Here is a 23,062-nt window from a genome sequence, read left to right as displayed (position 1 = left end):
AATACTTACTACCCTTGAAGAGGACCTGAGTTTAGTTCTCAGCATCCATATAGTGGTTCACCATCTGTAACTCTGGTTCCAGGGAATCTGGTGCTTTCTTTTGACCTCTGTGGGCAGCAGGCACACAGGTGATGCACACACATACATGCTGACAAATTCCCACATGCATTAAATATTAGCCACCAGAGGAACTCTAAGGGAGCGTCCTCCTGCAGCTGCCCAGATGTTTCCTGCAGTGGCTGCAGCCTTTAGAATTTGTACTGTAGTTTCTCCACCATGTGTGAGTGTGTGTGTGTGTGTGTGTGTGCTCACACATTTGTGTGTTCATGGTGTATGTGCTTGTTGGGAGGCCAGAGGAAGATGGCAGGTAACTCATTCTATCACTATCTGCCTTACTCCCATGCGACCGGGTCTCTTATGAGCATGGAGCTAAACTGATAGCCGGCAAGCCCCAGCAATCCTCCACAGCAGTGTGACTCCAGATGCACGCAGCCACGCCCAGTTTACTAGGTGTGAGCTGGGATCCTTTGCATAGCAAATGCTCTTACCCACCAGTCATTTCTTCAGCCCCATCCCTTGGTTCTTCCTTTCTTTGTTTCTTTGTATGTTTGTTTTGTTTTTTGAGACATGGTTTCTTGAAGCCCAGGTGGTCTGCATACTGCCTATCTGAAGACAACCTTGAGCTTCTGATCCCATGTCCCAAGTGGCAGTGCGACAGGCATCATCACCAGATTGACGCTAGGAAGCACTCTGCCCACCGAGCCACAACTTGGAACATGGTGTCTTTTCACTACAAAGCACAGCGGAAAGTCAGGCGAGGGAGGCAGCTGTGCTGTGAGGACTGCCAGGAAAGCAGGCAGGGGAGGGCAGTGGGGTAGAGGTCAGGGGATGAGGGCAGACTGCTGGCTTGGGCAGAGCTGAACCTGATGTAGGAGTTAAGTATAGGGAGTCTCGATGGCATTTGTTTTTTAAAATGATACATATGTGTGTATATGTGTGTGTAGATGCTCACGTATGGACCACTGCCTGCATGTGGACATCAGCAGACACCCTCAGTCATTGATCCTTGCCTTTCACTTTGTTTGAAGCGGGCTCTCATGTCCTGCAGGCCTGCAGACACCAGGCGTGTTGGTCTTGAGCTATTGAGGGTTTTCCCGTCTCTGTCTCCTTTCTCAGTGTAGAGGCTCTGAGGTTAAAGACATGTCTGGCTGTATGTGGGAGCTAGGGAACTGAACTCAGGTCTCTATGTTTGCACGGCAAGCACTTTACCCACGGAAGCACTGCCCTAGCCCCTCGAAGGTGGGGTTTGAAGTTCTCTGTATGGACACTGGTCACAGAATGGGGCCGACCCACCGTTCCTTCATCTGGCAGGAGGCTGCATGCCCCTTCAATTCTAGGGGAAGTCTAAGTAGGAGACAGGGAGGCCAGGAGGGGGCATGGGAAGGTAATGAACCTGCTGGTGTCCTGACTCTCCAGCGAAGTGACAGGGCATCGAGCTGTCGTCCTGCAGTTCTAAGAGGCCATAAAAGAGCTGTGCCGAGTGGGGAAGATAGCAAGCTACAGTGAACATGCAGGTAGGCCAGGAAGCCAGAGGCTCTGGTTTCTCATCTCTCTGAGTTTAAATAGAACCCCTCAAAGCTCCTTCAGTGAGTTGAGCAGAGCCAATTACTAAATAAATAAATAAAAATTGAACTTAGTACTGGATCCACTGAGGGCCCCTCAGTGACAGCAGGAACATGTTGGTGAGGATAAAGAATGCCACCCCTTCCAGGGCTTCTTCGGGGGTCCAAGGGTGGGATTCCCTCAGAATATCCTCTGTGAACCCCAGAAGGCTGTGTGTGGTCCATGGCCCTGGTCCTGCTGACTCACCCACATGTGGCCCCAGAGGAAGATGGTAAAGTACATCCCTGGAGAGTCACTGGTGAATGTCCCAGCCCCGAAGCACAGGCTCACTAAGTGCTGGCATTAGCCATAGTTCACAAAGCATTTTCTTTCTCCACACTTTCCCAGAATGCCTGAACGAGAGGACCTGGGTCGCTGGCCTCACGAACTTGTCACTGTGGCTCCTGGTTCCACATCTGCCTCCTCAGCTTTCCCCTTGAGTCACCAGAGATTCCACCAACAGCAGCATGGAACCACAGGCATCTCTGTTGACAGGGAACTAACCCAGCTCCATAGCAACAAGGATGGGGTGAGAGGCCAGGCAGTCAACCACGATGGTGAAGGGTCATACTGGAGCCAAAGTGTCTACGTCATGGGAGATCCAGCTGGCTCCACCAAACCATGGCAGTGATCAGGGCTTCCTTGAAGATGACAAGAATAGGGGTGACAACTCACCAGACCCCATCTTGACCAGGGCCACTTTCCCATCTGGCCTAGTCAGCTTAAACCTGAATCTCCCATCAGTCCCTGAAGGTGGGCTTTGGGGGCTCTGTTGTTTACTGTGGTAATATTGGTTAATTCTCCTCTCTCTGCTGGTCAGCACGTGTCTTTTCCAGCATTGTGGCGGGAAGGGCTGCTGGACCCAGCCTATCAAGGCTGCTGCGGCTTGAATTTATGCCCTATAAAAATCCAGCTACCCCGCTACAGGCCCTAAGTAGCAGTGGACTATAGCAGAGGGGGGCTGCGGAAATGAGCTGGCCTATGACGAGGAGGACACAGGGATGCCGAGGGGCAGGTGAGGGCAGTCCCAGCAATTTGAAAGTTTGAGCCCCTCTAATACAACACACATTAAACAGAACCTAAATAGGACGCACCTGCATGCAGTGCCCCCAAGAGGCCAGAAGAGGTGTTGGATCCCGGGAGCCCCAATGTGAAGGCTGGAAATCAAACTTAAACTCAGAACTTCCACTGACCCAACCCTCCGCTAGTATCACTCAACGAAGCAGGAACAGCCATCATCGGAAAAATAAAACAAGTGTGTCACAAAGTGAGGGAGGACCAACAAGCAAACAAAACCAGACTCTGAAGATGAAGCATGTCAGAGCCGGACCCAGCAGGGATGTGGACAGGCGCCCGGGGTGACCAGTGAGGGGCTGAAATAATTATGGCTCCTGTGCAAATGCCGTGAGTTGGAAGATAAGGAGCAAGCAGGAATAGTAGGCAAGGTGACTAGAAAACGGAAACGCTAAGGGAGGTTCTATGAGAAATTAGGAACGATAGAAGTGCAGGGCCATGAGTTTGGGGCTAACCTTGGCTACAAAGTGAGTTCAAGCTTAACCCTACACAAGCTGGGCTAAAGAACTGAAAAAATGAAAAAAAAAAAAGATTCACAGTTAACCTCAGCTAAGTTTTTGTGCCTAAGCAATAGAAGTGGGGTGAAAACTGTCCACTCTCCACCTGCTGGCCTGCTACCCAAAGGAAACTCAATCCTCCCCCACCACGGTCCTTCTGGAGTTACTGGCTTCATTTGCCAGTCCCAGAATAGGACTTCCCATAAAAAAAAAAGGTTCCACACACCACACAACTAAATAAATAAATAACTGCTAAAAAAATAAATTAATTTACATTTAAAACTACAGAAACGGGTATGGAGCTTCATGCCTATAACCTCAGGGTTTGGGAGGCTGTGGCAGGACAATTATAGGGTCAATGCCTAACTGGCCTACTTAAGGAGACCTTTGCTCAAAATAAAAAGTACAAAGGGCCCTTGATACAGCTCAACACCTGCCTAGATTCCCCCAGTGAGGGGCTGGGATGTAGCTAGAAGGTAGAACACCTTCCATGTGCAAGTCACTGGATTCAACGCCCAATATTACAAACAATTTTTTTTTTAAAAAAAATACAGACAATTTCCAAATCAAGGTTTTTTTTGCCACACAGGTTTGGTCGGACAGCTTTCTCAATTCTGGTCCAGAACAGAGAGCTAGAAGCAGCTTCCCCACTCACCCCAGCGTCCTCCAGTATTGTCCTCACAGTTCTCCTAAGCTGCCAGGTCAGCAGAGGTCCAGCCTGGGAAAGGAAGTCTGAGGTCTGGGGAACAGAGAAGTTTTTTGCTATGGCTTCCCAATTTCCTCCCGATTGAGTATTTTCCTTATTCCTGTTTTTTTTTTTTTTTCTCCTCAAACTCAGTCATCTATCTCTTACTCTGGACCTGCTTCAGGTTTTGCTATTTATATAGAGAGGAACAACATCTCGGACTTGTCAACTCTCTCTGTGGGAACTTGGGTCGTCTAGATATACGCACAGAGTTCCTCACCAACTTGTGAAAATGGAGATTTGAATGCAGCTGGCTCAGGGTGGGGCCTGAACCTTTCTGACAGTCCCAGGGAAAGATGGACATTGCTGTCCCGGGGAGGACCATGTCGAGTCACGTGAGGCAGCTTTTAGCCTGATGCAGGCATTTTCTATCTTGATTGAGATTGTGGCTATATGGCCAAAGGCATTCATGAAAGCCCACCGAGCATGTGCTTAAAATGAGTGTGCTTCACAGTGGAGAACTCATACCGTGTATTAGTTCCTTTAGCTATTGATAAGACAAAAGGCCTGACCAAAGCAACGTAGGCAAGAAAAAGTGTGAGCGTTTTAACTGCTTGACGCAGTATAGGTTCACCCGGGAAGCGTTGCAGCGAGGGACTTAGATCATATCTGTGGGGAGTCGTCTTGATTGGTAATTGATGTGGGAACATCCAGTCCACTGTGGGGAGCAGCATTCCCTAGGCAGGGGGTCCTGAACTGTACAGGAAGAGAACCGGAGCCGAGAACTGGGCATGCGTGCATTTATTCTCACTCTGGACTGTGGATGTGCTGTGGTCAGCTGTGTCAAGTTCCTGCCTGGACGTCCCTATACTATGGTCTGTAATCTGGAACTGCGGACTGAAATAGGCCCTTTTCCCCTAAGTTGTTTTTTGTTGCTGCTGCTTTTTTTTGGGGGGGGGTCGGGGTATTTTATCACAGTTAGATAAATGAATCTAAAACTGGGGGCTTATTTGAGATTTTAATCCACTATGGTGACAGGAATGGGAAGCTGCTGGCGACACTGGTGCATAGTCAAGAAGCAGAGAGATGAATGCAGGAATTGGGCTTACATTCTCTGGTTTTTGTTGTTTATAATACTCGGGACATACATAGCTGAAAGTTGCTACTGCATTAGGAACCGCCATCCTGCAATATTAATTCTCAGCTTGCTGTGTTCTGTTCTTGCTTCAGTGTCCCTCAGGAGGGTGGGCACACTTCGTGACAATCACAAAAACACGCAGGAACTGCGTGGCTCTCAGTTGTGTGTGTGTGTGTGTGTGTTTGTGTGTCTCTGTGTGTGTGTGTGTGTCTCTGTGTGTGTGTGTGTCTGTGTGTGTGTGTGTGTTTGTGTTGCATTTCAATGCAAAGTTTCCCGGAGTAGCAATAAAACTCTGCCTGGCCTGTGTCCAATTAAATGAGGGCTTGCCTTTCGCCTTGAGGGTCCCATCTGTTCTCCTCACTGCTGTCTGTGATCTCTGTAACCTGTCCATCCGTCCTGGCTTGCAGCCCTTGATCCAATGCCCCAGTGGCTCAGCTTTGCCTGTAGGATAGCATCTGCCCTCCTTGGCACAGCATCCCAAGCTTGTGGTGGCTTTCCACCCTTGTTCCCATATCTTTTATTTATTTTTTTTTTATAAAACACTTGACACTAGCTCTAGCTCTCTGCGTGTGTGTGTGTGTGTGTGTACACATGTGCACTCACAAATGTGGAGGCCAGAAATTGAAGTCAGGTGTCTTAGCTCTCTCTCTCTCTTTCTCTCTCTGCATGTGTGTGTGTGTGTGTGTGTGTGTGTGTGCGCGCGTCTGTGTGTGTCTCTGTGCATGTGGCCATGCTTTCATGTAGAGGGACATTAAATGTCCTAGTCTGCCATTCTCTCTCTTAATCTCTCTGCGCTTGGAGCTAGGTTGGCGGCCAGCATGACACAGCAATCCTCCTGTCTCCACTCTCTGCTATGCTGTGTTATAGGCGTGCACAACCATGACCAACTTTTTACCTGAATGTTGGAGATTTGAACTGAGGTCCTCACACTTCCACAGCAAGTGCTGTCACCCACTGACCCATCTCCCCACATCCACTTTGTTTTGGAGGCAGGGTCTCTCACTGAACTCAGAGCTCACAGAGGAGACCGGGCTGGCTGATCAATAAATCCCAGGAATCCACCTGTCTTCACCTCCCCGGCTCTGAGATTACAGATGTCCACTGCCTCATTTGTAATATCATGGGTTCTGGGGACAGGACTCCGGGCCCGGTTGAGTCGCCTCCTTGGCCTGCCCCAGCTGTGTCTAGGCCATTCCCCCACTTGTCTATCTTCTCTCAGCTCCAGGAGGCCTTGCTGCACACCCTCTGGCCAGCTGGCTCCCTAACTGCTCATTCAAAGCAGCTGTGCCATCATGCCCCTGGCTGCAGCACATCTGTCTCAATAGATGCTATAGTTTCCTTTCTGCCGCTCTGATGAAATACTCAACCAAAAGCAGCTCCAGGGAAGAAAGGGTCGGCTTGGCATACTCCTCCAGATCACAGTCCACCACTGAAGGAAGTCAGGGCAGGAACTCAAGAAGGAGCCTGAAGCAGAAATCCCAGAGGAAGGCTCCTTGCTGGTTTGTTCACTAACTTCCTTATTTAACTAAGGACCAACTGTCAAGAGAATGGCGCTGCCCACAGTGGGCAAGGTCCTCCCACACTAAGCAGAGCTCTCCCTTTTAGACATGTCCACAGGCCACCCTGAAAAAGACAGTGCTTGACACCTTTTCTAGGTGATTCTAGTCTATTAAGTACCAACTATGACACCAGATGATACTCTCGGGGTGGAGAACCATCTTTCCTTTGTTGATATGCTTTTTGTTTTTTTGACAGGGTCTCATGTAGCCCAGCCTGGCCTTGAACTCACCATATAGTCAAGGATGACCTTGAATTTCTGATACTTGTCTCTATCTCCTCAATGCCATGGTTACAGGTCAATGTCACTATATGTGATTTAGCCAACCCTGGGAATGGAACACAGTGTTCCATTGTGTTACATGCTAGGCAAGTACTCTACCCACGGAGCCACATTTCCAGCCCCCCATTCCCTGAATTATAAGAACATTCCAGAGTGTACATTTTAGTTCCTGGGTGTGTGTTATATGCTTGTATGTGTTTATGCATTATAGGTGAATAGTGTTGAGTGTATGCTGTATGTGTGCATTGTGTGTGTGTGTGACTGTGTATTATATGTGTATGAGTGTGTGCTGTATGTGTGTATTGTGTGTGAGTGTGTTGTTGTGTGTGAGTGTGCAGTGTGTAAGTGTGTGTTGTGTGTGTGCATGTGAGTGTGTGTTGTGTGTGAGTGTGTGTGCGCGTGTGCATGGGTGAGAGTGTGTGTTGTGTGTGCTGTATGTGTGTGTTGTGTGTGCTGTATGTGTGTGTTGTGTGTGTGAGTGTGTATTGTATGTGTATAAGTGTGTGTTGTGTGTGTGCATGTGTGTGAGTGTATGTTGTGTGCGAGTGTGTGCACGTGTGTATGTGTGAGAGTGTGTATTGTTTGTGTGTGCTGTATGTGTGTGTTGTATGTGGATGTGAGTGTCTGTGTCTTAATTCACCACACTGCTGCAGGAACAGGAAACCATAGCCTCTGTCATGTATAATGAACAGAAATGTCTTTGGGTCGTGGTTCTAGTCACTGGCAAGTCCAAGGTTAAGGGGCCACGTTTGGTGAGAATCTGCTTGTGGCTTCATCCCAGTGAAGGGAAAAAGATGTTACATATGAGAGCAAGAAGGCAGAGAAGGGGGTGAGCTCACCTTCTCTCAGCAGCCCCTCTAAGATGACTGACCCAATTCTGTGAGCCCCGGGACCTGTATGCTTGCCTGCTTGCTTCCCATCCCCTCTCTAGCTCCACCATTTCCTCCCCTTTCTCCTCTTCTTCCTCTTCAGGACAGGATCTAATCTAGCCCAGGCTGGCCTTACACTCACGACACAGCTGAGAACGACCTTGAACTCCTGACCCTTCTCCTCCACTTCCTGAGAGTTGGGGGTTACAGATGGGGGCCAACTCCTGATTTATCCTCAATTTTATAGGAGAGAATGGAGGTGTAGGTCAGTGACCTGCCTGAGGTCACAGGGCTGGTACTGGCAGGGGTGTGCTCGTCACAGTGGTTGCTCTGTGGATGACACCAGGTGTTGAACTGCCTGAAGGAACAGACAAGTCGTGGGAGGAAGCGGAGAGCGCTGCTCAATCATTTGTGTGTGCTCCCGAGTGCTCGCAGAAGCACATAGGTGCCCGCAGTGCATGCATGGAGGGTAGAGGGCAACTCTCGGGAGTCTATTCACTCCTACCATGCAGGTCCCGTGGATAGATAGCCTTACCTGTTGGGCCACCTTGCTGGCCTAGTAATGTTCTCATTTGTGTGTGTGTGTGTGTGTGTGTGTGTGTGTGTGTGTATGCTCCTGTGGCTATACATGTATATGCATGTGTGTGTGGACACCCGAGAACAACCTGTGTGTCGATTCTCAAGAGAAAGCCACCTTGTTACTCTTGAAACAATTCCTCTTACTGGCTTAGGGCCCGCTGATTTGACTAGGTTGACTGGCCAGTCAGTGTGCCCCAGGGATCAGTCTGTCCCCACATCCCCAGTGTTGTATAAGTGAGTGTTACTATATATACTTGGCTTCTTCTTCTTCTTCTTCTTCTTCTTCTTCTTCTTCTTCTTCTTCTTCTCCTCCTCCTCCTCCTCCTCCTCCTCCTCCTCCTCCTCCTTCTCCTTTTCCTCCACCTCCTCCTTCTCCTTCTTCTTCTTTCCTCCTCTCCTCCCCCCTTCTTCCTTCCTCTTCTTCCTTTTCTTCTTCCTCTTCTTCCTCCTCCCCCTCCTTCTTCCTTCCTCTTCCTCCTTCTTTTCTTCTTCTTCCTCTTATTCCTCCTCCCCCTCCTGCTTCCCTTCCTTTCCCTCCTCATTCTTTTAAATATTGATTCTGGTCTGGAACTCAGGACTTAACAGATGGAACAATACTCCCAATACTCCCCTAGAAGGAGCGCTTTGAATTAGGCAGTCTTACTGTCTGTGTAGGTGGCCACACACCTTCCCCAGAACAGTCCCCTGGGAAGGGGCTGCACCTCAGCTACCAGACACCACCTTCAACAACCTCTGGCTGAGATTTTCAGATTTTAAAGAAAACAAGGGTCTGATTCAGTGTTTCCAGCATGGCAGGAAACTCAAGTCATCTATCTGTTGCTAAAAGAAAAAAGAAAAAAAAAAAACAAACCAGGAGAAAAAAAAAAGAAGACCCACGCTTTTGTGTCTTGGAAAATTCTGAATGTATATCATTTCGTACCACAACAAACACTGGTCACCATAGAAGCCCGAAGTAAGAAGCAGAAGGGGAGATGGTGACTATAAAATACACACATTGATAAACAAGGGCCTGGATAACCAGTCAGCAAATCCACCTTGGCATACACCACCGGCAAGAAGAAACACCTCAATGCTTTGCTTACACTGAATAATAGACAGCTCCCAGGATCTGCTGGGGGACGTTATGACATACAGGATCTGGCAATCCACAGGCTCTCTATGGATGGTGGCAGAAGAGGTGAAAGGAAGAGGGCTTGTGGGTTTAAGGACAGGGATGCATTTGTCTGGTGACAAAGACTGATTTGCCTGGGAGTTTGCACTGGCTTCCCAGAGTTGTGGGTTGATCAGAGCTTCCTGACACAGCTGTCACAAGTGCTAACTACCCAGCTGGGGAACTCATTTCGCTTAGAGATCTGCATAAGGATGGATCCCTAAGGGAAATCAAGATGAATTTGGGGAGCATGTCTCTTCCCACCTGGTGGGCAGCTGCATCAGTGGCAAGGGTGTTAGTACAGACCAGGAGCTCAGGGGGTTCCATTATGCAAGAAGAAACTTAGGACTTGGACCTGGCCAGTTGTTAAAGATGCTGAGTTGTGGCCCAGGGAGACGGCTCAGTTAGTAAAGGCTTCATTGAGCAAGCATGAGAACCCAAGTTCAAACCCCAAAACCCATGTGAAAAGGCTGGGTGTGGTGAAGTGATCGTGTAATCCTAGTGCTTGGGAGTTGGATATGGATAAATTCTTGGAGCTCAGTGACCAGTGAGCCTTGATAAAATGGTTAGCTCCAGGTTTCAGTGAGAGATTCTATCCCCCCAAAACACTATGAGGGCCAGTAAGATGGCTCTGAGAATAAAGGAGCTTGCTGCCAAGTCTGATGCCCTGTGTTTGATTCTTGATACCTATGTGGTAGAAAGAGAGAACCAACTCCCTATAATTATCCTCAGACCTCCAAACACAAGCTACAGCATGCAAACCATGTATGCAAATTACCCTCGGACCTCCACACACATGCTACAGAATGCAAACCACACATACAAATTATCCTCGGACCTCCTCACACATGCTACAGAATGCAAACCATATATACAAATTATCTTCGGACCTCCACACACATGTTACAGCATGCAAACCAGATATGCAAAGTACCGTTGGACCTCCACATACATGCTACAGCATGCAAGCCACATGTACAAATTATCCTCGGACCTCCTCACACATGATATTGCATATAAACCATATACCCCCCCCCCAACAACTGCCTAAAATAAAAGAGAAGAAAAATCCAAGATGAATGTCTCCCGCGGATGACATTCAAGGTTGACCTCTGACTGCACATGCATGCACATGCATTTAAACACACACACACACACACACACACACACACACACACACACCAGCAATGGAAAGATCTTGTGTTACTGAAGGACCATAGCCTGTATCCAACATCTGTATTTCCTCCATTTCTCTGTGACCCCAGGGAAGCCAAATGGCCCTGTCTTCCTGAGGAAGGAGGATGCTGAAGTTCAGAGCAAAGGCTGATGCGGAGGAGTCCAAGGCTGATGACAGGATCCACGCCCGAGAGGTCAATTAATAAAAATCAACCTTCATTTCACTTCACAGAAGGCTCTGCTCTTCCCATCTCCATTTTTCACCCACTTAGCTCGCAAGCGCCTCTGAGCAATCTCGTGGAGCAGAAGGCAGGGATTATTTATCTTCATCTTGTCTCGCCAGGAAACAAAATCTTGGGGGCAGTGAAGTGATTTGTTCAAAGTCACAAGGTCACCGTGGAGTTTGTAGCTGGTGGAGAAGAGGAAAGGGTGCCCAGGATGCCCCTTTCAGACTCCTGACCGCAGCAGACATCATCAATCGATCTCAGAATGCTCTGCTGCTGAGCTTGGATTCTCTAGGAAGTGCTCCTGGAAGCCATTGCCAGTTGACTGGAATTGGCCTGCAAAATGGAATGCCTCTCAACTTCAAGTCCCATTTGATCTTCTTCTTGAATATAATGAGAAGACTGAGTCTCTGTGGAGTGAAGGGACTTGGCCAAGATTGCCCTATGGCTCAGTGATCCAAACCTAAGTCAAAGCCCCTCCCTTAAAGAATATTAAATCATATAAATTTCTTAATTGTTTGTTTAAGGTAAAATTAAAAATGTTTCCGTGTGTGTGTATGTGTGTGTGTTGGCAGTGTCTTCCTCTACCACTGTGCCTTCATGCCTTGAGATACAGTTTCTTACTGAACTGGAAGCTTGCTGTTTCAGTGAGGCCCATCAGCCAGGAAGCTCCCAGGATCTACCTGTCTCCACCCTCCAGTGCTGGGGTTGCTGGCATGTACAGCCATGTTTGGCTTTTTCCCTGGGTGCTGGGTCTTTGAACTCAGGTCCTCAGCCTGCACAGCAAGTGCTCTTACCCACGGAGCCACTTCCCAGACCCCCTCTTCATCTTTTTCTAAACAAGCAAGCAAGCAAACAAAGTCTTACTGTGTAGCTCAGGTTAACCTGGAACTCACCAGGTAGTGCAGGCTAGCTTCAAACCTGCAATATTTTTGCCGCAGTTTAGGGTTACAGGCACACACCCTCAAGTCTAACACACGACGAGTTTCTCTAGAATTGCCTTCAATGTGTGCACACGCGGAAGCACTCCTGTCGTAGCATATGTATTGTGACCAGAAGACAACGGGTTCTCTCCTCCAATCTGTGGGTCCTGCCCACCCCTCGGCCCCCAGCCTTCTGACTGACCCCACACATTGTGTTTTCTAAACCAACTGAGGACTGGAAGCTGAAGGCTTGGGGGGACTCATGCCATGCCACTGTTACTCAATCAAACATTTCCTCAGAACCAAATGCCCAACTACGTGCAAATATCTTTTAAAAAGCGATTTCTTCTTCTAAGACTTTAGTGAGTCACATAGCCCTTTCTGGAGGCGACAAGAGAATTATCAGTGTCAATAAAACGCAGTTTTACTTCATACTAGTAATAATTCCCTAAATCTCAAGTGCTGCTGGCCCAGCAGACTAATAGACAGTGCTGGTGTGGGGGGGCTCAGCAGGGAAAGAGGCTTGTGGTTGAGCCCGACGACCTGATCTCTGGGGCTCACTGGCAGAAGAAGAGGACTGACCCTCACAGGCTGTCTTCTGACCACTACACACAAACTGTGCCTCGTGCACCCCAAATTGTTTAATGAAAGAGAGACCTTAAGATCCCTCGAAGTGAAGCCAGCCAATAGAAGCACACCGAGCTCAGGTGGCCATCCCATCCCCCACTCCTGGGAGGACAAGCCACATCTGTGTTCACCATGGGTGTTCAGATCAGCAAGCATCAGATCAAACAGGCCATGAGGTCACTCCATGACAACACCACGGTCAAAGTCAGCCTTGGCTAAGCATGCTGGGGAGGTGTCTTTGTGACTGTTCTGTTGGTGTGAGGAGACAGCATGTCCAAGTCCACTTATAAATGGAGACATTTCACTGGGGGCCTGCTTATGGTTTCAGAGTCCATGGTCATGGCAGAGAACATGGCAGCAGGCAGGTATGGCCCTGGAGCAGTAGCCGAGAGCTTAAAGATCTGATCCAAAAGATGGAGGCAGAGAGACAGGCTGGGCCCGGCATGAGCTTTTGAAATCTCAAAGCCTACTCCCAGGGAGGGATACACTTTCTCCAACAAGGCCACACTTCCTAATCCTTCCCAAGGAGCCTACCAACTGGGCACCAACCACTCAAATATATGAGCCTATGGGGGCCATTTTCATCCAGTCCACCACAGGAGAAGGTACCGACTGACTTAGAGTAGGTGCTCAGGACATTGCCAGCAGAACTGGACTTGACGAAGCTGGCTCTAGCTGTCTAACCCAAGCATGCTTTGTGCTTTGCTTTGTTTTGTTTTCAGTGCTGAGAATTAAACCTAGAGCCTCACACAGGCTGGGTAAGCACATTACCACTGAGCTATTCCCAGGCCAGTACACACCTTTCACCACATAGACATGCTTACCAGTGGTAGAATGGAAAAAAAATATAGTAAATATGTAATATGTGCTGCCCAGCCTCAGCAAGACCCAACCTGGAGGAGTTCCCCAGACCTTCCGCGTAAAGGAGGCCAGAGAGGGGTCTATCCTGTGTGACTGCATTGGTGGGAAGGCCAGAACAGGCGAAGAAAGGCTTATGGAACAATGCAGGGGAGAGTTCGCCTTGGGGCTGGCTGTCAGGAGGTCTTGTGAGAGGCACCCTGGGTGTCTATGGATGGGAGGCACCCTGGGTGTCTATGGATGGCCCATGCCTAAGATTGGCTCCACGTGTGTACACGAAATCTCTCTTGTCCTAGATTTTCTACAGCTGCCCAAAATCTCTATGTGCAGAGGACATGAAAATAGAAGTGAAACCACCTAGGGAAACGAGGTGGGGGAGGGGAGCAGCAGGGGAGGGGGAGGGGGAAGGGATGTGCTCAAAAGACACTTCTTTTGGGTATGAAAATTGCCTTGTGTAGCCCAGTCTAAGGAAACAAAACCAAGCTCATCGAGCTGTGTGGGTAAGACTGGATGGGACAGTGTGTGTGCTATCATAATGAAATCAAAGCCTGAGCCCAGGAGACTCAGGGAGAGTGTCTGCTGAGCAATGCTAAGGCTCTGAGTTCAAATCTACAGTGCCTACATAATCGCTGGGTGTGGTCATATGCTTGTCTGTGATTCCAGTACTGTGTGGGGTGGGGTGGAGACAGGTGGATTGCTGGGGCTTGCTGCCTGTTGGCCTGGTTGCAGGTTTGCTTCTCTCAAGAGAAGAAGGTTCTGGATGGATGATGGAGCAGGACACCTGAAATCCTCTTCTGATTTCACATATCTGTGCACACTTGCACATCCATGTGCATATACACATATGTACAAAAATAATCAGAAAAGGAACCTGATGTGGCGGCGCGTGTCTTTAAACCTAGCAGAAGGCAGAGGCAGGAGGATCTCTGTGACTTTGGCGACCGGCATGGTCTCCATAGCAAGTTCTAGGCTAGCCAGAGCTATATGTAAAGTGAGACCTTGTCTCAAAATAAATAAAGAAATGGCAGATAGAGAGATGGCTCTGTGATTAAAGGCTCTGATCTAGAATCAATACCTAGCACCCATGTGGGGGCTCACAACCATCTGCAACTTCAGATCCAGGAGATTCTATGTCCTCTTCTGGCCTCTGTGGGTACCAGGCACACAGGTGGTACACAGACATACATGCAAGCAAAATACCCAAACATGTTAACAACAACAACAACAATAGTATAGGGGTGGTTTGAAAAAATGATCCCCAAAGATAGTGGCGCTATTAGGAGGTTTGGCCTTGTTGGAGGAAGTGTGTCATTGTGGGAGCGAGCTTTGAGGTCTCTTCGTCTATTTCCTGAAGCTTCCCTCAGTGTTACAGTCAGTTGACTTCCTACAAGATGTAGGGTTCTCAGCTCTGGCACCATATCACACCTGCCTCAATAATGGACGGAACCTCTGAAACTGTGAGTCACCCCAATTAAATTTTTTTTTTTTGCCAAAGTTGCCATGGTCACGGTGTCTCTTCACAGCAATAGAAACTCTAACTAAAATAATAATAATAATAATAATAATAATAATAATAATAATAATAATATAATAACTAATGAAGTAAAATGAAGGTTTTCCCCTACTGGTGAGCCCTAGTTTTGCACCCCAACAGAGACCACAGCCCGGGGGTTCTCACGCTGTTGACATGGCGGGACAAAGCTGGAATGGATACTCAGTACTGAAGGAAATGCTGTTCGGTCTTGGTGAGTTGGAATCCCCGAAAGCTAGAACCCAACTCATGGCTTTAAAAAAGTTTCAGACAAGGACTCGGGGCAGGGACGTGGGCTCTCTCAGCAAAGCTTGCTATGCAAGTGTGAGGACCTGAGTTCAATCCCCAGCACAGACATGAAAGGTGGTCATGCAGGTGCCTGTTTGTACTCCTCCTGCACTGGGTGGAGACACGAGGATTCCTGGGTTTCACGGGCCAGCCAGACCAACCTAATTAATGAACCGTAGGCTGCTGAGACCTTGTCCCCAAAACAGACTGGAGATCTCTGAGGCTGACCTCTGATCTCTATATGCACACACATGTACATGTATGCACACACATACACATGCATATACACGTGCACACATTTATGCATGCACTATACATACATGTACACATGCCTATACACATGCGGGTACATGCGCCAATATACACATGTATACACAGAAACACATGTATACACACATATATACAAACACACATACATTTTGGGTAAAAGAAAAGGATCCGAGATAAATGTTTTCAATCCTCAAACTTCCTACCCAACCCCAGAGGTCCTGCCATAAGTAGCATCCCACAAATATTTTAGCGTTGTCTTCCACCCACTGATCAAATAAGGTTCTCATCAATGCCCTCAATAGCATCCATTGTGCGTTTGGTCCTACCCTGTAATAAACTGCAACTGCGTGAATGTCTGGGTGTACAGATCTTTGCATGCTTGTGCAAGCACATCTGTGAGGTAGTGGCTCACAAGCAGGATTCTTGAGCTGTGAAGTTTATTCATTTACACACTGATATATAATGTCAACAGTGAAGCTGCCTGACCCCTTTCCCATTTGTCCTGATTGGGTTTCACCAAGCCTTCTCCTCCTCTTTCCTCTACTCCCCTCCCCTTTCTCTTTCTTTCCTAATCTGTGTGTGCACACATGAGTGTGCATGCACACTCACCCATATGCATGCCTGTGGTGATCAGACATTGACTTTGGGGGGTCTTACTCAGCTGTTCTCCATCTGATATTTTGAGACAGTCTCTCACTGAACACTGATAGTCTAGACTGGATAACTCCTGCTATCTCAGATTCCCCTTACCCAGAGCTGGCAGACTAAGAAAGCCTGCAGCAGCACTCAGTGTTCGCCTGAGTCCTAGGGATCTGGACCCAGGACCTCACGTCTGTGCAGCAAGCTCTCTACCCACTGAGCTACCCTCTCCTTGACCCTCTTCCCCAATTTGTTACACAACCCAGGATGAACTTTCCATCCTCCTCAGTGTCCCGGCATTACGTCCGGGTATCTTCCCCGCCTCCCTTTTCCCCATCAAACGGTTCCGAGTGTTTCTAGTCCACCGTTCTCCCTCGGTATCATTTCACGAGGGTTCATGGTAACCGGTGTTGATTGCTCTGCTTGTTCTCTGTTTGTGTGTCTCCTTTGTCGCTTCCCCCACAGGGTTGAACTCTCTTCCTCTGGAGTAGGTGAAGTTCCACCCAGGTCTGCCCTGTGCCACCCACACAGCCATCCTGTCTGTGGCCTAGAGCTGAGTCACTTTGAAAGGGACCAACTAGCTCACACATCCTAAAAGAATTTTTATTTGTACCATTCAGAATAAAATTATCAGGTTCCAATGTCTATTGATTCACAGGTGCTCTTTATATATCAGGGAAAGACTCCCCGCCTTCCCTACGGCTTTGCACTTTTAAAGTTGTTCTGCCTCACATCCTCATAATAATTAAGGCAAAAAGAAAAATGTGAAACAGGTGACCCAGAGCTCTGTGACACACTGGCTTCACGTGCAACCACTATCTGTGTTAATTTAGGGATGATACCTTTACTTTTTTAAGATTAATTTTAGACAGACAGGGTCTCACTGAGTCTCCCAGATTGTTTGAACTCACTGTAGCCCTTGTTGGACTTGATCTTGTCATCTTCCGGACTTAGCCTTCTGAGTAGCTGGGATGACAGACCTGCATTCCAAGTCCATTTAGGGGACAGTGTGTGTGTGTGTGCTTTTGTTTTTACTTTTTTTTTAAAACATTTATTTATTTATTATGTATACAGTATTCTATCTGTGTGTATGCCTGCAGGCCAGAAGAGGGCAACAGACCTCATTACAGATGGTTGTAAGCCACCATATGGTTGCTGGGAATTGAACTCAGGACCTTTGGAAGAGCAGGCAATGCTCTTAACCACTGAGCCATCTCACCAGCTCCTGTTTTTACTTTTTAAATTCACTAGGAAGCCAGAAAGATAATCTTGACCATTATCATAAGGAATTATACCATTTACATCATTGTCCACCTCTGCTCAGGGCCTCTCATTGACCTATAGTTTATCAGTTCAGCCATGGCTGGCCTGCAAGCCCAGGGATCCGCCTGTCTCTGCACCCCCAGCTCTGAGATTAAAACTACATGCCAACATGTCCTGAATTTTTATGTAAGTGTTAGGGATAGAACTCTGTACCTCATGCTTGCAAAGCAAATGCTTTATCAAGCCATTTCCCTAGGTTTGGAGGGTATTCTTTTGCATCAAGGCTTACTTATTTTTATTTTATAAGAGTTTTACTTTCATGTATGCATAGGCAACATGTGTGCACCCAGTACCCACAGAGGCCAGAGAGAATACCAGGTATGGTGGAACTGGAGTTAGAGATAGTTATGACCCTCCGTGAGGGTTCTGGGAACTCAACCCAGACCCTCTGCAAGAGCAACAAGCCTTCAATCATGAAGGTATCTCTGCAGTTCCGAGGATGGTGTTTTATACGAGACACTTTGCTGAGGTCCCACAGCTCACAGGGAGCGAAGCTGGGACAGTAGGCTCTCCATCTGGCTCCAAGTCCCTAGATCTTCTCGTAAAGCGTCTTGCTTCCTAACAGTGAGGTCACTCCTACAGGTGGCAGTGGCCAGAGAAAGCAAGAGTTCCAGCAGGTGCTAGCTTAATTCCCTCTAGGTGTGAGGATGCAGGGAAGAGCCTGGGTTTTTTACTCTGCTCTCTGCATACTCGTCAGTGAGAGAGGCAGGAAGGAGGATGCTATTCTAACGTAGAAGTGGGGGTAGGGTCAAAATGAAGTTCTCATACCCTTCTCTTGCTCATTCTGCTGGGAGCATCATCCAGTCAGGAATGGGTGTGGACCATTGCAGTGCAGCAGCTGTAGTGGTGATAGGAGGAGGAGCCAAAGGCGGGAAGGGCGAGCGATTGCCAGGCAGCAGGACCTGGTGGTGAGCTTTTATTACTCCTGGCACTGGGCCTCGGCCACCCATTATGCAAACCTGAGAGGGACCGTTATAAACTATGAGCCCTTGAGCAAATCACTGTCCGAAAGGTTACCTTTCTGAAAACAGTGACCCATTAAAAACCACTGGGCCAGAGAGTAGGGTCCCTAGAGGGGAGTATGGGTCTCTGTATGGGCTGTGCTCTGCATTGGCAGTTTATAAGATCTGTGTTCTTCCCACGTGGCCTGGCTGGGTGAAGAGGATGGCACCTGGGAATCTGTTCCTTGTAATTTTTCTGTGGGATTAAGGATGTGTTCCCTGTGGTAGAGAACCTGAGAAAGGGCCCCCAGTGAGGGGCTGGGGTGTGGCTCAGTAGTAGAGCCCCTGCCTAGAATCCCCCAGTGAGGGGCTGGGGTGTGGCTCAGTGCTAGAGCCCCTGCCTAGAATCCCCCAGTGAGGGGCTGGAAACATGGCTTAGTGATAGAGCTCTTGTCTAACTTGAGTGATTCCTTGGCTTCTGTCTCTAGCATTGCAAAAAATCCAAGCAAAACCCTGTCATTTTTCTTCAACAGAAAGCATTTTTTGAGAGGCTCCTTTGAAAGCTGTTTTTTTTTTTTCCTTTCTTTTCATTCCCAGATTTCAATCAATCCTAGCATTTTCCAGCTGGCTTGAGCCATGCAGCCACACAAGTGAGAGCAGTTTATTCCCAGAGTAGATTTCCTGGGCAAGACTCTCTGATTTCTTTTAATGCTCACAAGTGCCCTATATGACTGGGACTGTAAACAGGGAAACTGAGGCTGACGCAGCCTGGGCGAGATAACCTACCCAGCTGGGCTACCGTGGGAGCAGTCAGTGATGCTGAGCCTCTAAATCTGACCTCCAACTTTAACCTTGGATGGTGCCTGGGGCTTGGTTATTCATAGCAAAGGCAGTGAGTGGCAGGCCCATCTTCCCTTTTAATTTTTAAAAAATGATTTATTTCAAATACAGACATTTGTATGTCTGTGTGTGGCTATTCACAGGTAAGTGCAGTGCCCATGGAGGCCAGAAGAGGGTGTTGTATCTCTTGGAGCTGTAAGCTGGGATGTGACTGCTAGACAATGAACACAGGTCCTCTGCAAGAGCAGTACTTGCTCTTGACCATCGAGCCATGTCTCCAGCCCCAGGACATCTTCCATGATTGTCCCTAATATCACAGAGCAGTTGTTCTCAACTTTCCCAATGTTGCGACCTTTTAATACAGTGTCTGTTGTGGTGACCCCCCCAACCATAAAATTGTTTTCATTGCTATTTCCTAACCATAATTTTGTTACTGTTGTGAATCATAAGGTAAATGTCTGTTTCAAAGGTCTTAGGTGATCCCTGGGAAAGGGTCGTTTGACCCCAAAGGGGTCACCACCAAACAGACTGAGAACTGCATGGAGGATGCTGAAGTCAGCAAGGTTGGTACCCTGGGTCTACTAGAGAGTGACATCACAGAGCTCAACAGCTGATCCCATGACCTTTCAACCAATTCAGACCCTAGACCCTGAAGAGGGAACACTGGCCCAACTGCCCTCTCCTCTTGATCTTATGTATGTATTTTAATTCAAATATCACAGGTTTAACTTTGCAGAACAGCAAGCCAAGCTATGGTCTGAGCAGGGGGGGGCTGCCTGGGAAACTGGCCCTTATAAGACATAACAATGCCCCATCTTTATGACCTTCAAAGCAGATAGAAGACAGATCAGGTTTTTTGTTTTGTTTTGTTTTTAATATACTGAGGAAGCTGGGCCTGGTAGCGAAAGCCTGTTCTATCCTCCCAGATACTCTAGAGGCTGAGTGAGAATGGCAGGATGAAAGCCGGCCTTGGCTACAAAATGAATTCAAAGAATTCAAAGATCTGGCCTGGATAGGTGAGACCTTGTCAGACACACACAGACAGACAGACAGACACAGACACACATAGACACACACACACATGCACACACACACGCACATGTGCAGAGAGACAGAGACAGAGATAGAGAGTGGAAAATTAAAGTCTGGTTGAGGATAAGCTCAAGGGTAGAGCACCTGTCTAGAATCCCCCAGTGAGGGGCTAGGGTGTGGCTCAGTGGTAGAGCACCTGTCTAGAATCCCCCAGTGAGGGGCTGGGGTGTGGCTCAGTGGTAGAGCACCTGCCTAGAATCCTCCAGTGAGGGGCTGGGGTGTGGCTCAGTGGTAGAGCCCCTGTCTAGAATCCCCCAGTGAGGGGCTGGGGTGTGGCTCAGTGGTAGAGCACCTGCCTAGAATCCCCCAGTGAGGGGCTGGGGCATAAATCAGCGATGGACCCTCATCCCACCTGTCCTCAAAACGCAGACCCAGAGCTCCATGAAAACAATCCCTAATAGGAGAGATGCTGCAAATCTGCATAGCAAAGTGGAGATGATGTCCGAGCATCACCAGCCTGCCTCAGCCTGGGATCCTTACTGACCCCTGCAGTGTCTCCCATACTCTTCCTTAAGTTCTTTGTCATCAGCGCATACTGCCTGCAAGACATGCATCTCAGGGCAAGCAGCCTCACGGTTCACCTTCCTTCTGTGGCCCCCATGTGTCAAGCACAGAGCCACCCAGGAAGTATTCCCTGGTTGACTCAGACAAAAGCATTGGTATCCTCATGCGAGAGTTTGGTCTCTCTAGGCTTTCTCTGAATAGCCCAGGCTAGCCCAGAACTCCCAGTTCTCCACCCTTAGCATCCAGAGCTCCTGGCAACCTTGTCATTTGCCTACAGGTCTTTGCTCTAACGATTTTCCTTTTCGGTCACAGGAGGATCGCTCTTGTGCAGGCTCGAAGCTGCGGGGGTGGTGACTTACCAGCCTGCCTTTCTGATAGGTCGCTATTAGAATCTGTACAGGTGCAGGCCATTTCCCTGTGATGTCGCAAGGCTGAGCGCTGCTGGCTTTACCCTGGATGCGCCCATCGCAGGCCCAGGGGATCTATTTCTGCTTCAGAGATGCTGTGGGGCTAAAGACAGCTGGGATCCCGGGAAGCACCAGGGTGAAGAAGCCCTGGGGTTAAATTCCTGTCCATACGCTCACTGATTTACTGCCTGAGATTTCCAGCACACAGACCCATGAGAAGGTACTGAATAAATGTTGGGTGAAGGACTCCTGCCCCCACTTTCTAGTAGGTCGTACCTTCCAGAAAAGTCATAAATGTCAAAAGAATTTTTTTTTTCAAACTACAAATCCAAGTGACTGGTCATATGGAGATCGATGCTGAGCTGGCCCCCCCCCCTTGCTATGACAGTGACAGGAAGTGCAGCCTTAGGCAATAGTCCTTAGCCATCCCCCAAGGCATAAATATAGCCTCGCAATGTGTCACTCTCTCTTGAATACAGAACCTCTACAGGACAAAACTCTTCAAACTCCCCATCGAGCATAGAGAGGTGACTTTAAGCATTAGGTCATTGGTCCCCAAATATCCACGCCTTGGCACCTCTCTTTGGAAAGCAAGGAGGACCACCTTCTCAAGAGCCCCTGAGTTAGGCTCTCTTGTGCGCTGCAAACATCCAGCCATTCAGGTGCCAGCTAAGTTCTGCTCCAGCCTCTGAGGCAGGTGCATTGGGTGGGGGTGGGGGAGTGGAGGGGTGGATGGGGTGGAGGGGTGGATGGGGTGGAGGGGTGGAGGGGTGGCTCAGCGGGAGGAAGCATGGCGGCGGGGGTGGGGGTGGTGGCGGGGTAGGGGGTTAGGGCTACGTTCATTCCCAAAACCCTTAGGGAGGGCTAGGGGAGGAGAGAGAAAGATAGGGGAGGGAACTAAAGAATGGAATCCTTACCACCCCAGGAGACCACCTACCTGCCCTACTGCCTCTAGAGCACAGCTGCTGTCCCCAAAGTATCCCCTCTTGGCGTCCTCCTCTTGTCCCCAGCCCTGATGCACATACCTGGGGCGCTCATGCTTCTCAGACTCCGGGTACTTCCTCCACGCAGACCTCCAGTTTCCTCCAACGCTGGGCTCCGGCCTCCAGTGTGCACCCGTCTGAGGCGACCACCTTCCCAGGGCCTTAGAGACCCATAGGGATGCCAGGGGCCAGGGTTCCCGAGATCAGAGGACTCAAAGAGAGGGCATAGGGAAGAGAGAGACAGAGACACAGAGAGAGAAGAGATAGGAGACAGAGAGAAAGTGTGTCATAGGCTGGTAGGGGCGGGGAAGAAAAATGCAAAACCCGACAGGAAATGAGACTTGAAAAAAAATGCAGAAGGTTAGAAAAGGAGATAAGAAAGGGGGAGGGGCTGAGTTTGAGCCTGGCTGTAATGAGGTAAGGGATGAATGGGCCTCAGGTGCTGGCCCTGGGTCGGGGGAATGAGTGTTGAGTCCAAGGTGGCCAGGCCACCTACTTTAGATGGGGTGAAACTGAGCCAGCCTGAGCTGTCAACCACGGATTCCAGTGTGGGGTTGGGGGGAGCCCCCTTTTTAAGGTTTTCTAGGGTAGTTTGGAATGGGGAGTCTTGGATTTCTTCACTGGGAGGGGTAATGTGAAGGACGGCAGTTGCTGCTACCACGGGAGACTGAAGTTTGGTCAGAAATGGAACCAGGAACCAGAGAGACAATGCCCCTAAAAAAACAGCTGACACATGCTTCCAACTCCGGGCTCGGAGAAATAGGCCTGCCTTGGGAGCAAACTTTTAGAAAAGTTAATCACGATTACTTTTTAAAGTGTGGGGTGGGCGTGGGGTATGTTTGCGCTGGTTTTTAGAAGCTGTCTGTGTTTGGCTTTATGAATCACTCTCTGCCTTCTTTCTCTCACTGAGCCTGGAGCTGGGCTGGTGGACAGCAAACTCAG

At 48.7% G+C, this 23,062-nt stretch overlaps 1 protein-coding gene across 1 annotated transcript in view; it reads right to left on the bottom strand.

Moving 5' to 3' along the window:
- LOC121446325 (caspase recruitment domain-containing protein 11) overlaps window positions 1–22,236 on the bottom strand; it is a 133,587-nt gene extending 111,351 nt beyond the window's left edge. The window contains exon 1 of the mRNA XM_041648877.1: window positions 22,163–22,236. Within this exon, the coding sequence (XP_041504811.1) occupies window positions 22,163–22,175 (13 nt within the window). The 5' untranslated portion in view covers window positions 22,176–22,236. The remainder of the gene's footprint in view (window positions 1–22,162) is intronic.
- Window positions 22,237–23,062: the final 826 nt, after the last annotated feature.

The sequence above is a fragment of the Microtus oregoni genome, unplaced genomic scaffold (assembly GCF_018167655.1).
Source record: "Microtus oregoni isolate MIOR12 unplaced genomic scaffold, Mior012 000003F_ref0000135, whole genome shotgun sequence".
Lineage (NCBI taxonomy): Eukaryota > Metazoa > Chordata > Mammalia > Rodentia > Cricetidae > Microtus > Microtus oregoni.
The sequence above is the reverse complement of the archived record's forward strand: the minus strand, read 5'-3'. Positions and strand labels throughout refer to the sequence as shown.